Source organism: Blennius ocellaris, assembly GCF_963422515.1.
Source record: "Blennius ocellaris genome assembly, chromosome: 4".
In the NCBI taxonomy this organism is placed as follows: Eukaryota; Metazoa; Chordata; class Actinopteri; order Blenniiformes; family Blenniidae; genus Blennius; species Blennius ocellaris.
This window is the reverse complement of record NC_137653.1, coordinates 15,724,572-15,741,727: the sequence shown is the minus strand read 5'-3', so window position 1 is coordinate 15,741,727 and position 17,156 is coordinate 15,724,572. Positions and strand designations below refer to the sequence as shown.

The window sequence follows — 17,156 nt, the reverse complement described above, 5'->3', positions numbered from 1 at the left end:
TTTACTTGGTGGACCTGTTTTATTCAGAATGGTGCTCAATACAAAAAACAAAAACAAAAAAAAAAATAAAAACGGTGAATTTTAACAGACATGCTTGATGAAGTGTTTGTCTTGAGAACTCATTTCCCAACATTAACCCGAGGAGAACTATTGCTGCAGAAAAAATACGGGCAGCTGAAAAGGACAAACATAATTTAGAGATTTTTAAATACGGAGAATCTGTGTTTAGACATTTCAAATTTCAAAAGATATTGAATAAAATGTCCATGTATTTGCAATGTCATTGCTATAAAGTAAAAAAAAGGGATATTTGGAGATTTGGTTCTTCTACTGTCATTCTGCTCATCTGGCACACTCAAGACAAAATTAAGACTTTGCGTGGAATAAGTTTGAAAACCAGCCAACAAACTATTCATGCCTGACTTCAACATACAGGTTGGGTTTTTTTTTTTTTTTAAGCTTCTTTCTGGTTTTACCGATATGAATATAGAGTCCTCAGTGATGATGGATTGCAGTCAGTTTCAACGTCGCAGCATAAAAGATGCAGAAATGAGATGCAGAGACTATTTCAATTATTGAAATAGAAAAATCCCTTTACCTCCATTTAGCTGTGGCAGCTCTGCTGAATATGTGTGTGTGCGTGTGAGTGTGTGCGCGCGTTTTTTATGATTAGCAAGCAGTTCAGTGAAACTCTCCCCGCGGGGACCCAAAACGCTCTCCCCTCCGAAAACTGTGTCAGTTAAATTATACAGGAACACATTATGCCGCTGAAGCTGGTGAGCTGCAGATTGTATCCGGGTGCATCTAATGAATCAATGATGGGAGTGAGACGGGGAAACATGAGCAGGTGAAACGGGGAGAGGGTGACCTTCTTTGAGGAGAGAGAATCCCTGTTTGGGCAGAGCGCCACACACGACAAAATAGTTAGAGCACAAAATCACCACCTGGCTATTTCTGGCAAAAGTTCTACTCACGCACATGCACATGCACACGCACACGCACGCAGAGACACATCGCCGATAAGAGGCAGGAGCATCCTGACGAAATACCCACTCTGACACACACACACACACACACACACACACACACACACACACACACACACACACACACACACACACACACACACACACACACACACACACACACACACACACACACACACACACACACACACACACACACACACACACACACACACGACCTTCTTTCCGTTTCATCTTATTTCTCTTTCCTAATGAAGGAAGTCACCCGTCTCCGTGACACTTAACTGGTTAAAAACTTTATTTAAAGACTTTGGGAGATTCCCCCCCCCCCCCCCGCCTCCATCAGGAACAGATATGAGCTGCAGGCTGGCACAATACGGTTAAAAAAAAAAAAAAAAAACTAATGTGAGATGTTTGCAATCCAGCTGTTCTTCTTCATCAACCCCATTTCCACGACTGTCCTCTCGCTTCTTAACAGGCAAGGATAATAACCTGGCAGATGCGGTAATGTGACATCAATTAATCTGAGCTGACGGCTCGCAGAGTCCTCATCTTTTCAGTCAAACACTGAACGGAGGCTGAATTTTAATGACGTCTTTTTCCAACATTGTTTCAGCGTTTTGTAATGTGGCAATACTTTAGGTTGGCTTTTTATTTTTTGTTTTTTTAAGCATACCATGAACAAAGGAAAATTTGATTCATACAATAGCATATTCATTGTTGTACAACAATTATAAATATTAGACCTTGAGAGATATAACATGGAAACGAATACCCTTTCCTTGCTTTTGTTTACCTTGTTCCAGTGTCAGAAAATATGAGAATATTTCATAGATCACACGTTTTAACAAGAGCTCATAAATATCCCAGTAAAATTGTTTCATAGTTGTAGTTCATGATGGCAAACTGACAAAACCTTTCAACGCTCATCTCATACTTGAGATGCACTCGTGTCGTATTATTAAGCAGCAGCCAGGAGCACAGAGCGGCGAAGGGGGACCATGTGTCCAGGTGAGTATGACGTACTTTAGTAGGTGGTCTTTGGTGCTGCGAGTCTTTGTGAGGAACCTCTCGGCCAGCTTCTCCAGGTTGCGGCTGTAGTCCATCTCAATCTCGGCCTTCTTTCTGAAGAAGTCCTGCAGATCCTGCAGCAGCTGCACCCTCAGCTCACACTGCTGGTCCAGACACTTGAGCTGCTCCACCAGCTGGGCACGGATCTCTGCCAGAGGGGAAGGAAGAGAAACAAAAGAGTTCAAGATGAGCTTCGCTTTGGGTTGTTGTTGTCGTTTTGGTGTCTGTCTCGAGAGGAATCGACACAGCTTAAGCAACGCGCCGATTCTACAAATGGGTTGCTTTCCGGCATTTCTGGACCCGCAGGTCTGTTTTCTGTAACGACGTTAAATGCGTGTGATTATCCGTACAAACCAGTAAACAAGTTCTGTCTCACAAAAATGTGAAGGATGTCGAAAGCTAAAGCCTTTTGCATGTTATGCATTATGAGCCAGTCACACACCTGGCAGGCCCTTCAGTCTTGGACAAAATCCATTCCCCTCCCACCAGCTCCCAAAGCACAGACTGCTGAGCTCGCGTGTTCATCATCACATTTATGCTCAATAGTGCACATGCGAGTGTGCGCTCGTTCACGCAATCAGATATCATCTTCCACCGAGAGAGATCTCCAGAGGCATCTATCCAAGCTTATCACTTTTCATTTTCCTCCTGCCTCCTTCTCCCTCCTCCATGCTGCTCTCCAGACTGGCCTCAAATTAATAGAGAGCACTCACTACAGACACACTCGGTAACCATATTCAATCAGTGGCTACAAAAAGCTCCTCAGGAGAATCTGGCCAGCTGTAGCCACACGAAGACACATTTGCACACAAGGACACACACACACACACACACACACACACACACACACACACACACACACACACACACACACACACACACACACACACACACACACACACACACACACACACACACACACACACACACACACACACACACACACACACACACACACACACAAAGGTGATAAGCTGGATCAGTGCTGACAGCTGCCAGATTAATGCTATGCTCACATAGCTGCCTGTCAGTGCTGAGTAAGCTGCATATGTATCGGGAGTTAAGAAACAACACGCGCACAGAGTCGTCTTCAAAAATAATCTTCATTATTGCCCGTCAAATGCAGCTGCCCTACCTTTACATCGCTGGCTGTAGAGGAAGCGCACGGTTTTGGCCTCCATCCTGACTTCAGTGCAGTTTCAGACTCTCATTCACACACTCGCCGCACAGACCGAGTCACAGGCAGGCAGAGACTCGGCCGCCTGTCCGGCCAACAGCGACTGTTGACGCTGCCTTTGTCTGCAACAGCTGAGAGTGCAGTTTCTCATTACCACAAAGAGAAGTGGGATCTCTAAATGTGTCCATGAACACCCCACTCCTCCCACTTCCATAAAAACAGACCTAAACATTGTGCAAAAACTCGCCGGCGGCCTGTTGCCTTCACAGTCATTCTTTGCTGATTAAAAGGCCGAGACGGACGAGGCTTCCGGGCATTACGGCACAAGCGCACATAAATGACTGCACATCGCCTGCGTTTGTACTAATGACCTGTTGTGAACATGTGCTTTTGACAAACATGTGTTGTTGTCTCGTGGTCTGCGTGTGTGCGTCCGTGTATAATTTGTTCATTGCCGAGTGTTGTCCACGATGAAGTCACGGTTCCGCCTCCTGGGACGGCTACACAAGAAACCTCACGATGGCGTCCTTGTAATTAGACCATCTGAGACAGCAGCACATGGATAGCACCTTCAGTGACAAGCAGCTCCACCACAGCAGCGAGGGGCTGGAGGGTGGATTGTACTGAGAGGAACCAAGTGACAGCATTCTCACAAGCTTCAGATAGGGAAATCTGTGTCCGGAGCATTAAAGTCTCTTTTTGGTCAGTAATTTTCAGATTTGGATGAATAGTGAGTTTGACGCGCCATTAAACCAAATACATCCCTGCGTGACATGGCTAACCCGCAGCTTTGCAAACTAATGAACTCCGTTGTTGCTGGACGTCACAGCCGATTTCCTTTCAGGAATCTAAAAAAATCACCAGTAAGACAGAATTAGTGACAGACAAACTCGCCACTGCAGAGAGGAGTGATGATGTTAAAAAACGATGACTGCAGATCTCGCCGTCGCCCTCGTCCCTCTGTAACGGTCATCATGCCGAGTGAGTAAGGAGGAGTGGGATGTGAACTGGAATGTAACGCCTCCACCCCCCTCCAGACGGCCCGCTCATATTTTCCAGGCAGATGAGAACAGGTCTTGTAACCGTTCTCTGGGATTCTACTTTACTGATGATCTCCTTTCTCTCCCCCGCCCTCCCCCCCGCGCTCTCATCCGCCTCCTCTGTCTGTAGTGCTGAGGGCCGTCTGGCTCTGTCTGCAGGAGACGTGTCCAGTCCACTTTGCTCACCATTCCCACTGCAGCACAACAGTGGCCAGGAGCCATTCAGCAAACGATGATGGCTGCTGGCTTTGAAGTGACTTTGAAGTTCCCCCAATGGTGCAATTTTCATTTTCCTGTTTAGCTGACAGTTACACTGATCAGCCATAACATTATGACCAATCATGGCCATCTGTGTGATATCGTGTTGGTCCCCTTTGGCTGCCCTATATACCTATTAAAAAAAATCATCTGTGATGCAGAATGTATTCCGACACTGTGCTGCAGCACATTGAGCTTACAAAATCCCATCCCTCCACACTCACAATACAGACAATTGTCATCTGTAAAAAGACAGACTGCTACTTGTTCTCCTTGGCCCGATGCAACAGCGGTGACAAAATCTTGTCATTCTGCCACGGCACTGGATGACGGATTGTTGGCCGAGCTCCACCAATTCAATCTGGAAAACAATCCAGTGGTGTGATGAGGGATTTTGGATTTCTATACGCTCAGATGATGCGCTGCCAAATAGTGAACTCGGTCACCCAATTAGACTGGCCACCACCTCTGTTGAGCCAGACCACACGAGCTGGCCTTCGCTCCCCACGTGCATTTAAGGCTCGGATGCCCGTGACCCCGTCGACGGTTCAGCGCTTCTCCCTTTCTTGGACTTCGCTTCATAATTAATGACCCACTTCAGACTAGAAATCCTCAGAGATCTGCAGGTTTGGAGATAGTCCCCATCCAGTTGTCTCGCAATCACAATTCGACCTTTTGTATTTATTTGCTTCTAACATATCAACCTTGGGAGAAACATTGATTTTGCACCCAATACATCCAGAAACTACAGTTTATTTCAACAGTTTCGTCTTTTCTTCAGGACCTCCTGTTTTCCCGTCGCTGTCCAATCAAACATCTTGACACTGCAAATGTTCACATCATCATTATTATCATTATTAAATGACCCAAGTGCTTTCAGGTGACTTTTGTAAAGAAAGTGCCACAACCTAGCATGAAACCACAAAAAAACCCCAGAAAACTGAGGAGTTCCTCTCTCTTATCCTCGAAACCTATCACTTTTAATAATTTGAAATTTATCACATCCCTCTTTTATGCGACCATAACAAATGAAAGCAAAAAAACTGAGGGATGATGGACGGAGACTGCACAACCACACTGGACCGGCATGACCGCCATGGTCAGGGGCTGCTGTTGATCTTGCATGAGTCTGAAGCTAAAGACCTCAGGTCAAAATCAAGACACGTCGCTGCATACAAATGCATGGATGGACACTCAAACAACGGGAAAACAACATAAATATGCAGCGGCAGCCAATATAAGCAGCGACATAAAACCCACTCCGCTCTGGCAAGAACAATACGACGGCTAAATATAGTTTCCCTGCAACATTACCTTTTGTAGCTAAAGTCAGTGAATTCACCAGCCCCTTCAGGCTGCTGTGTTGGTGGCTGACAGAAGTGATGGTTGCCCTGCGTGCTGGCCTACATACAGGAGCCATGCACACCGCTGCGAGGACTCGTTATACCTGAAAACACCGTGGGCTCTGGGTACAGTGAGCGCACACGCGCTCGCCACAAGCTGTCACTTGGAGCTGTGTTGACAGCGGCTATGCAGCACGTCCATGGAAGCCCCACCCCAGTTCTGTCCTCCTCTATTACTATACTAACACTGAAACTATTGTGAAGGTACCATGTGAACATACACACAGACACAAACGGACGTCAACAACAACACAAAGATTCTAGCGTTATCTTTCAGAGGACAGATCATTGACAAAATCTGTAACTTGGACCTCTGAACCTGAAGCATCAGAAATACATCTGTTTGCCAAACTTCAATCCAGATTGATCTTTAAGGGGGCAAGTTGTAAAATTTTGGTCATGACTTTGTTGTTACATTGAGTACCAGAGTGAGATCAAGTCTTTTATTCTTTTAGGTTGGTCGTTGCTCTAGTCCAGATATAGTTTAGGTGTATTCTTGTCCGACACGTCAGTCGTCTCAGTCTTTGTGTTAACAATACCACCTGCTCCTGGAGCATCTTGTGCTCTAAATCTACATTGCAAGAGTAAATTGGGCTGCAGAAAGTTTTGGAGAGCTTGCTGAATGTGTTGTATATAAAAGCATCACTTAGGACAAGCTCAATAAATCAATAATACTTATGGTAGTATTGAAGGTAGGGCAACAGAACGGTGTTTGTTTCACTGCTTCACACAGGAAGTGTTTCCGGGGCCAGTTCGGGACATGCTCAACTGAAGAAGCACAACAACAAATCAACAACTTCACCATTGTTGTTGTAACGACACCCGTTTTTAAAAATCAACCACTGTTATTGGTTGATACGGTTTTTTTTTGCAATAAGAACGTTTTTTATTCTTTGGGTGTGACAAAAATCATGATTTTAAAAAAACCAAAACAATATAGGGCCACAAAAATGAATTAGATGTTATTAAAAGATATACGTCAGATCCAATTACAGAAATGTAGCTGAATAAAATTTTGACCATAAATAAGTGATAATGGTTTAAAGTTCAGAAGATAAGATGCTATATTTTATGAACTGCTACTACACGGGGCTTAGAACAAAGTTCAATCATGAATTCACATTGTACAGATAAAGCAATTTAGAAAAAGTGTTTTATATAAAGTGACTTTGAGAATTTAGCTAAACTCTTGTTTGCAGCCTTTACGCTTGTCTGACCACTTGTTTTCTTGATCCTGCTTGGTATTCTCTTATCACATTGTACAGCTCCTAAATGTCAACACTTGGAAAATATGTGTTATTATAAAGTAAAGTAACCAATATGTATTACACCAGCGTAATCCTTTAAACACCAGCCTGTCTGCCAGCATTGGATGTTCCAGCCCACAACTTGTGCCAGGTAATCAGTAATCAGTAATCAGTAATCGCAGCATGAGCACAGAAACACATGCTCGCACTCAACTGTTTACTAGTTCTAGAAAACAGAAAACAACAAATCAGGAGATGTAGCTTGCTGCAAGGTACAATATTACCTATTCTTCTGGCTTCATTTGTGTTTGTGTGTGTGTGTGTGTGTGTGAGCATGCAAATGCATTGTGTTTATGCAGTGAGGCCTGGTCTTTGTTGCTCTGGGGGCTGATACTGCAGTACAGTCTACCGTGTGTGTGTGTGTGTGTGTGTGGGGGGGGGGTTATGGTTTTGAGTTGTACGACTGTGAGCTCATACTATTGTCCTCAAAAGAATGAAAGAAGCAGAAAGAAAAGAGGAGAAAGAAACACAAAGTAGTGTAAAGGGTGAGTAAGAGGGCGGGCACTGCGTCAGTGTGAATAATATGGCCATTCATCCCTGTACACACAGGAAGAGAGGACAGAGAGACGGGAAGTCAGTCGGACCAGTTCACTGCCAGTGGGGAGCACACGGGAGGGGAGGGGCGCACTAAAACAACGACAGGAAGTGTGCGTGTGTGTGTATGATCGAGTGCTGCAGGATGGAAAGGGGGGGTCAAAATAAGGTGTGTGTGTGTGTGTGTGTGTGTGTGTGTCTACCAATGAAAGGGCCTGAAGAAAAACAGGCAGCTGTGGAGATCAGCAATATAACCCTCTGAACCTGAAACCAGGCAGGAAAAGAGGGGAGAGCGACTGAAGGATAAAAACTGGGCCATAGGTTTGCAGGAATCAAGGGGGGGTAAAAGTGTGTGTCTGTGTGTGTATGTGAGGGGGCATGGTTCTTTTTTTTTCTTCTTCTTTTTTTTGGGCAGCTGGACGAATAGGTCGATAGAAGCCTCGGGTTGCAGGTAGTATTTTCTAATAAGATTCTTCAGCAGGGTGGACTCTATTAGTTCCAGACATGTCTGCATGATTCTACCTAAATGCGCAGACACGTATGTATATGTGCACGCACACACACGCACACACACACACGCGAATAAGTAAAAAGGGGAGTAGAGGAAAAGATAGAGTTTCAGTACAGTAAGTGTTGGAGGGAGAACTATTGCAGGAATGGAAAGAGTCCAGCCAATGTCTTTTTCTTGGGCCTGGACATTTCCTCCGAAAAACAAACACACAGACTTTAAAACCTATGTATGCAATTTCCCCTCTCACCAAGAGCCTTAAATTTTTTTTTCGGAAAAGTAGTGTCGTCTTGCCTCATGCAACCTAACAAGCTTGTGACTTTTAGACATGGAAAGCGCAGCTCAAGCCAAACCTCAGTAAATGCCCTGCGCGGCGGCAGAGGGAAGAAAGATGGACCAGTGAGACCACGAGTGAGAAAAATAAAAGCTGCTCTGATTCATAGTCGGCAATAAATAAGTAAATTACATTATATTTAGTCAAATGTGAATATGATGGCAGTATTTCAGCTGCTTTGCAACGTCCCTTTCACAGAGGCTTCATAATGGAGAACAGTAGCGGCTGATGCTTTCTGGAGTAAGCCAAGAAGCCAGTCCCTGACCTTTCAGTTTCACACACATGCACACAAGCGCACAGACACACACACACACACACACTGCAAATAATAATTACACTTGAAATGCAAACGTACAATCAAGCACACTCGTGCAATTTAGGTTACTGACATGCAAGACAATAATCAGGCTTCAGAACGCATTTCCTATAATCATCAGTCAACAGCTCCCTGACGGTTTCTGTGTGATTTGAAACTCCAGTGCAAATTTGAACTCTATGTCCTTCAGGACGCAAGAAATATTCGATTAAATAAACATCAGTGTTTTGTCATTGTACAGAGATAAATGCTTGGAGGGATTGGTGCTGTCTGAAATGTCACTTTTGATTTAAAGATACTATTTCTGGGGATTTTATTCATTTGGGTTGGTAAGCAGACAGTAGATTCATTCAGGAATCGTTTTGCTGTTCCTCACAAGTGAACTCCACAGGTGTCAAAGCGAGTCCATGAGACAAGGCCATGTTTTCGCATCCACTTGGTGTTTTGATCACATCCTCCCTCCCCGACTGTGCCCACCTGGGCCTCCTTTCATTTCCTCGTTCCTCATGTAAGTAAGTGGCGTGCTCTGTCTTCATCGTCTTAAAACTCTGGATTCAGATTTTTGTTAAAGCTGCAAATGTACGATTGTCATGTTTAGACTAAACGGGGTGATCAGGAAGTTTTGTCTGTTGTTGGGTTAAATTACAAACTGCTAGATTAGATAGCTTGCTTTGTTGATTTTGAGAGTATTCATTTGCGTGAGTGGAGTTTCTCCCAATACTCAAGTTACCTCCTACAGTCCAAATATATGTATTTAAGTTTAATGTGTAACAATAAATGAACCGGGATCCCAAGTTTCTGTGCTTGTTGAGACTTAAGCGTGACACTGATTTATGACTGCCCATTCTATAAAAGGTTAAAACAGGCAATTTGAGGTTTTATACAGTACACGTTGTGCTTTATGATTGGTGATACGACACACTCCCATGATGGTGTTTGTGAAGGGGGGGAAGGGAGAGAAGGAGGAGGCTGAAAAGGAGGTGACGAGGGGTGACAGGGGGAGTTTAGTACTCAGCGGGGGCAAATTCCTCTGCACTTTGACACTAATCTACACCTCTGTGGACGACGTGAGTAATGGACCCTTTTGCAACTCGGAGACATGTCATCTTCCGCTGAAGAAGGAGGCGATATGGTGGGAAGGCCAAGATGAGCCTTGTGTCTTTACGACGCAAAAGTGTGCTTTCTGTTTCCGAGCCTGTGGTCTTCCGGTTTGAGGTTTTTGTTAGGGTTCGCCGCTCCCCACGAGCTGGGAGCAGAGGTCAGAGGTTAAAAGGTTGCACGGCTACCGGAGGGGGGGTGACAGGGGGGGGGGGGTCTCTGTCTCTCATGTGAACCAAGCAGTCCAACATCTACAACAAAGTCAGTTTAAATTTCGGCTCTGCTTGTTTGCCTCAACAGTTGTTGAAGGAGGTAATAATTACTCTAGAATACCAATGAAGGATATCCCACCTCCCTGTCTCGACACATTTCCCCCTCCTGACACCAGCACCTCATCCCACCCCTGTCACGCTCTGATTTTCTCTCGCATGGTGGCAGCGAGGGCTGTCGACTGGTCCCTGCTGGGCTTTCTATGCATAATGGAAAACAGTGCTTATCAAAAGTTAACTAGCTCCTCACCCACTTACCAAACCTCCCCGCCTGCTCTACTAACCTAGACTTGATGAGACATTGGGGGGAGGGGAGGGGAGTGTCTTGCCGAAACGGGAAGTGGAAATAGAAAATTTCATTGATTTTAATTGACACTGACACTTGAAACTACGGATCATCTTAGTTAATCCTGAGCTGCGTGACGCAACTGTTAGTCCGTAAAGTGTGACAGAATAATGGAAGAAATTACCCAGAATACCTTCCGGTGTAGGACCAACTTTGTAAATGACAGTACAAATAGATATTTTTTCTTATTCGCTCATTGACTTGAAAATTAATGAAGTCTTATCGGCTGGTACCAAATACATTTTACAATTAAATGAGATGACATGTGTCCACATCACTTCAGTCATCCTTAATTCTTAGCCTGTAGACTGTGCGCGTGTGTGCATGTGTGTGTGTGTGTGTGTCATCCTCAAGGGTACCATCCACCTGGTGTCACTTCTATTTCCTGTCTCTGCTGGACACAGCCATCTGGGCCTCAGTCTGTTCCAACCTAGCTTCATCTATGTCTCTTCCCCTCCATCTTACTTGGTCTCTGGCACAGAAACACACACAAATGCACACAGACGCACGCACACGCACACGCACACGCACACGCACACACTGTGCCACAGGGAGGCAAACCATGACTGTAGAGCGATCTCTGCCATCTGTCTGAGGCGGTATGAAAAGGTATCAGACAAAACCAACACAAACCCTTGCACACAAGACACAAATTGCGCCACGCTGGGCCAACGTGAAGAAGCAATGTTTCGCTGAGCTGTCCTACTGTTGCTGTGTGTGTGTGTGTGCATGTGCATGTGTGCATCTTATGCAGTGTTTCAAAATGGCCAGTGCATAACACCCCCTTTAATCAGCTTAGGAGCCAGTCAGGGGATTTGACTAATCCAAAACACAACTATAAGAAGAAGCCCACTGTGTCTGCCTGTGTGTGTGTGTGTGTGTGTGTGTGTGTGTGTGTGTGTGTGTGTGTGTGTGTGTGTGTGTGTGTGTGTGTGTGTGTGTGTGTGTGTGTGTGTGTGTGTGTGTGTGTGTGTGTGTGTGTGTGTGTGTGTGTGTTTGGTCTGTCTCAGTGTGTGAAGTACATTAAATCAACCTCGACAGTTGTGGATAGTGCTTCCTCTAGGCACCGAGCATTATCAAAATCACCCAAATGGCGAGGGATGGGAGCAGACCTCCTTCATGTGCAGACTGATCATTGGGTGGGTAGAAGTTTGCTTCCATCTTCATTAGCAGGTTAACACTTGTCATAGTTCTGGAGCGTGAGATGCAGCATGGAATGACTCACTACTCCGAGATTAAACAGTCATGAATCGTTCAGTCAGCCCTTCCTCATTTCCACTCCATCTTTCTTTTGCTCTGGTCATGACCACTGATTCGCTGGGACCTCGAGGGCTGCGGAGGCATGTGCACGCGCATGTGGAAACTCCTCCCTCGGGGAAGTATCAGCGCTTTGAAGCCTAACACACTGTGTAATGGGCTCCCTCTGTCATCTAACCGTCGTCCATCACAGCCCCTGTCACACAGCAAAGTGTAAATACACACACAACCTCATGGGCGGAAAAAAAAAAAAACGACGCACGGTGCTAAACATGTGTACGTGACGGGTACGCAAGTCCTTACGCAGCAAAGTGTTATCGCCAGCATTCCACCAGACATCAGTGGCATTCCAAAAATGGCCGCACGAAAATTGCAGAGATGGAGATAGGGGAGGTTGGGTCGGAACGTGCGAGTTAAAGACTGTATCTGCTGATGGCTGCTGATCCTTATCTGGGAGCGAGTGGAAAGCAGCAAAGGCATGGGGAAGAGTGCAAAAGGATATGTTCCCTCACACAAGGGTTTGAGAACCAAAACAAAAGTCGAGGAGATGAGATACTATCGGCGCATTCACCTTGAGGTCATTATATCGCCGTCTTCTGCTGCAAGTTTTCTCAGACGGGGAGGGAGGACGCTCCGGGGAGGCTTTAGTGGGCATGTGCACAAGATGAGGTGATGCAGTAGAAAGAGGAGGAAACACACCACCGACTGGATGAGCAAGCATGAGTGTGCGGCCACATGCTCGCGTGACCATCTTTATGAAGAAGAATTCACCAAGCCGTACGGCAATAAATTCAATCAATTATTCATGCGATGAGCACAGACTACTATCAACTATTTTTTTTTTTTTTGTCATCGACTCAAGTCATTCGGCTCATTTGGATCAAGACTTGCCTCACCCACTGAGGCAGACTTTAAAATCCGGCCTGTGGATGTGAAGATAGCGTAGCTCACGCTTTATAATAAAGCTATAAAAGTAAAGGTTATCGTGGAGGTAAAAAACGAGGAGGTCATAATTGGACAACAGCGTGTGTGTGTGTGTGTGACTCAGAGTGATACAGTGGATGCAGCTACTGCAATGACCCCTCCTTCTGCCCTCTCTTCCCCATTTTCTCCCACTGTTTCATCCTCCCCTATAACCCACCGCTCCAAAGATATAACTCATTCTCACGCTGGGTAAATGCGCGTCACCGCGCACCCACGTGTGTGTTTGCACACGACAGAAGTGGCCTTGCAGCGTAATGACTGCAGCAGAGGGACCGGCTCCCAGGACCTGAGGTTGGCCAATGAAATATGGCCTCCATTTCAAACAGGTGGCAGTCCATCACAACGACCCCGGCAGACACCGACACGACAAGCAGACAAGAAATCACAACAATGTGCACGTCTGAGCTCCACCCTATTTTCTCCTCAACCCTCGGAGAATGCAGCTTTGTAGACGGGGGGGGGGGGGGGGGGGGGGGGTCTAATTTGCTGTGAAATGAAGAGCTTACAATAAGTATTACTTTTCATCCATCCATTTTAACACAGCGACAGTCGCGTTCAGTTGTATGCATCCTGGCTCACATTCACACCTGCCTGCACAAGCATGTGTCTGGATGCTGCAGAGACACTTGGAGGGAGGAGGAGAGAGAAACTGGGCCAAGCTGCACGGAGAAGCTCCCAGCGAGGACAACTCCACACCTCAGCACCACGAACCCCTACAGCAACGTTTTCTTTATAAACAGCACAAGAAGGACATGAGGGAATCAACTTTAGTTTTTACTCCTTTCCTTCCATTTCACTGCAGCATTATTCCCTCTTCGCTGGCTTTAACTCGAGTTGCTTTCATAAAGATGTGAAGTAACTCCGCTCTCAAGAGGGAGACCAACCAGTGGATGCTTGTTAAAAAGGGGATGAATGAGAACTCAGGTCATTGTTCACTTCATAAATTTCTCGGGTTAAAACCCACTCCGTACTTCAACTTTCCTCATTAGAGATGAGCTCCTTAATTAATATTTTGGAGCTTCTTCCTGTAGTGAGAACTGCAGAAGAATTACTTGGATTATGTTCAAAAACGTTTTCCCTGCATTTATGTGTCGTTTATAAAAAGAATTCAAACCATGTGCAGAAGAATTAGATGACAGAAAATGCATAAGTTAATACATTCAGGAGGCTTAATGTGAGAGTGATACAGATTACACTAATCAGCGTCTACAGTCTGCCCGGACAAATGCAGCTTATTATTTAAAGCAATACTTTTGAAAAACCAAATTATATATTTCATTACAAAATGTATACCACAGCATATACTGTCTGAATTAAGAGGATGTTTTATGTTGCAGAACGTAAGCATTCAAATGGATTCTAGTACGTTATGTCAATGCAACAGCTGGATGAGGGAAGCAGGGTTTACAGTTATGCTCAACAGTGTTTTCTAGTGCCTCCGACAGGAAGGATGTTGAGCATGAGTACGGTAAAATGAGTCAAAAATCCCAGTGCTTTATAACCCAGTGCTCTGCGGCTATTCAGAGGAAGTAAAAAGAGGTCTAAATTCCACTCACTCAATTAAATCCTTCACTTTAACTTGCTTGAGCATTATCGCTTCTCATTCAAATAATGATATTGATTCAGACTGTTTCACACAAAGCGTTCTCCCAAAAGATGGGAGGGGTGAGGTTTGGTGCGCGCTCAGTGTGTGGTTAGAATATATCAGAATAATTTTCTCAGCAGCAGAGCAAACCTGGGTCAGTCCGTCTGTGAATCGTCACTCAGCCCGTGTATAGCTCAGAGCTACGAGCGGTGTGTATTCACAACGGACTCAAATACAGCCTTGAGCAAATTGTCACACTGAACTAAAACAACAACACCCACCGGGGCTGGGGGGGACGGGGGGGGAGTATCAAAATGACTATCTTCCTTTTCTCTGAGATGGTGTGAGAGAAGATTGCCAGTTTGTAAACCACTGCAGGGGGAAGAAACACTCACCTGAGGTCAGCCCGAGGACGCCTTAATACACAGTGAAACCAGCCTTTGTGCACGTCAGACACAGAAACACACATACACACACACGCGCGCGCACACACACCCCAGTTTCACTTTCTCACACATACTTAGCTACTTAGCTACTTAGCAAGCATGACATATCACCCACATGATCGTCCCCATGGCTCAAATATCACAGTGTCACGAATGGTCTGATGGTCGCCATCACAGTCAGCTAAAACCTGCCTCTCAGAGGAACAATCTCTCTTTTGTTTCGCAATACCGCTGTGAAGTCTGAGGTCCGACGATCCGGAACAAATGTCCAAAACCATGAGGCGAGATTAGATTTTACACAACGTACGAATCAGACACACGTGCTGCTTTACAGTATTTGTTCCACCACGCGTCTGTGCATACGCTCCTCCGACCAGACAGAAAAGAAAATGATTGTACTGCGATACACCCCAAGAGCTGGAAAATCCCACATAAAAGCACAACATGCTAGACAGTGTTTTTGGCATCAGATGAAGTGTCAAACCTCATGGCTGTGTTACTGAAACTCGACTTCCTGATATATATATATATATATATATCTATCTCAGTACTGCCTGCAACAACATGTTCCCCCGCAATGGTGCATACTGTTGGAACAATGTCTAGTGAATAAGGATACACATGTAACTTTGAAGGCCTTTGAAGAAAGTAAGAAAATGTATCTTTGGCGACTGTGAAGATGTTTATTAGAGATTAGGTGCCGAGTACTTGGACCCAGGCTTTGACCTTCACAAGGAGCAGAGCCGGCGATGAGACAAACTTCTGGAAGTATTACACTATAGTTTTAAAAAAAGGTTACTGCCCTTGGCCTTGTGGTCAAATCCTGCCGGTCACTTCTTTCCTTCTCAGGCATTTTGCCCTCTGACACCATGAGAGTCTGCTGCTGCCCAGTGAGCTTTAAACTTGTGATAAAAAAAAAAAAACAAAGCTATCTGGTTTCTGGAATAGACAGCCCTGATACCAAAAGGAAACACCTTTCCAAAGCGCAGTGAGAGGAACATGAGGTCGAAGACTTTGTGGTGTGTGTGTGTGTGTGTGTGTGTGTGTGTGTGTGTGTGTGTGTGTGGTACTGTTTGTCAGAAGGACATCATGTAGGAATCAGTACAAACACAATGGAGTACTGCAGTGTGGGTGGCCACACCCTTTCCTCCAGGCTCTCCTCTACAGCATCCCCTCAAGCCCCTACAAAAAAAAAAAAAAACCAGAACACCCCAGTAACATTTAAAAGGAAAAGCACTGCGGTGAGATGGACACGCCAGTACAACTCATACAAGAAAAAGAGACCCACGTGGGAGGGAAAGGGGAAAAACAAAGTGAGAGGTTTGACAGATTATCGGCTTCAGTGGAAACATGACAGAGTGGAGAGCGACAGAGTGAGCAGAACCAAGTCCACTGGGACTCGGTGGATGGGTGGGGAGGGGAAGGAGGGGCTAAGAGGGATAAAAAGGTAGGGGGGGGGGGGGGGGGGGTGGTAGAGTAACTGTCTAAAAGCGGGTAGATAAATACAGAGGAATTTGAAGAGAGGGAGAGGGAGAAAGCGCAGTGCTGTGTGTTGCATTGTGTACTGCAATGTGTGGCTGAATTATTGATGCTGCCTCTGAGTTAAAGGGTGAGAAGAGGGAGCACTTTCACACAGCGTAATCTCTGCATCGTAAACATGCACGCTCGCATACGCAGATCAGTCAGAGGACCGTATACAACACTCGGACTCCCTCCCTCTCCCCCGAGAGCGAGAGTCCCGAGGACTGCGAGGGGACGGGACGAGGTCAAGGGTCACAGCAGACCAGAGGGAGACGTGCGGCCCACACCTGTTCTGAACTTGCCCGAGTGAACTCGCGCCGGCGGATGATCGGGAGTCCGACACAAAACACATCAGACAAGCAAGATGGTCATTAGTGCCGTTTATTGTTTGCCAGTTCTCACCAATTTAAGAAGACTACAAAGAGCTGGGTTCTTGCCTTTTCTTTATCCCCTTCCCTGCTCGTGTTTTTTTTTCTCTCTCCCTGCCTGGCTCCCTTTCTTATCCGCAGAGGAAGCCTGTTTGATCTAGCAGAGTCCTGCTGTTCCTATTCTCCAGCTCCCAGACATCAGGCGTACACTCCTCTCTCGCTCACTGAAGAGAAGCGCTCCCTCCTTTCTGCATTTTTTTTTTTCCCTCCAAAAAAAAAAAAAAAAAGCGAATCACAGGCTCTCCCTCTCCCTTTCCCCTTGTTCAAAATCAGACACATTCTCCCTCT

General features: G+C 45.6%; 1 protein-coding gene across 1 annotated transcript in view; it reads right to left on the bottom strand.

The window, feature by feature from the left end:
• srgap2 (SLIT-ROBO Rho GTPase activating protein 2) overlaps positions 1-17,156 on the bottom strand; it is a 55,853-nt gene that overhangs the window by 25,241 nt on the left and 13,456 nt on the right. Inside the window, exon 2 of the mRNA XM_080495014.1 lies at positions 2,013-2,205. Coding sequence (XP_080351140.1) covers positions 2,013-2,205 — 193 coding nt within the window. The remainder of the gene's footprint in view (positions 1-2,012; positions 2,206-17,156) is intronic.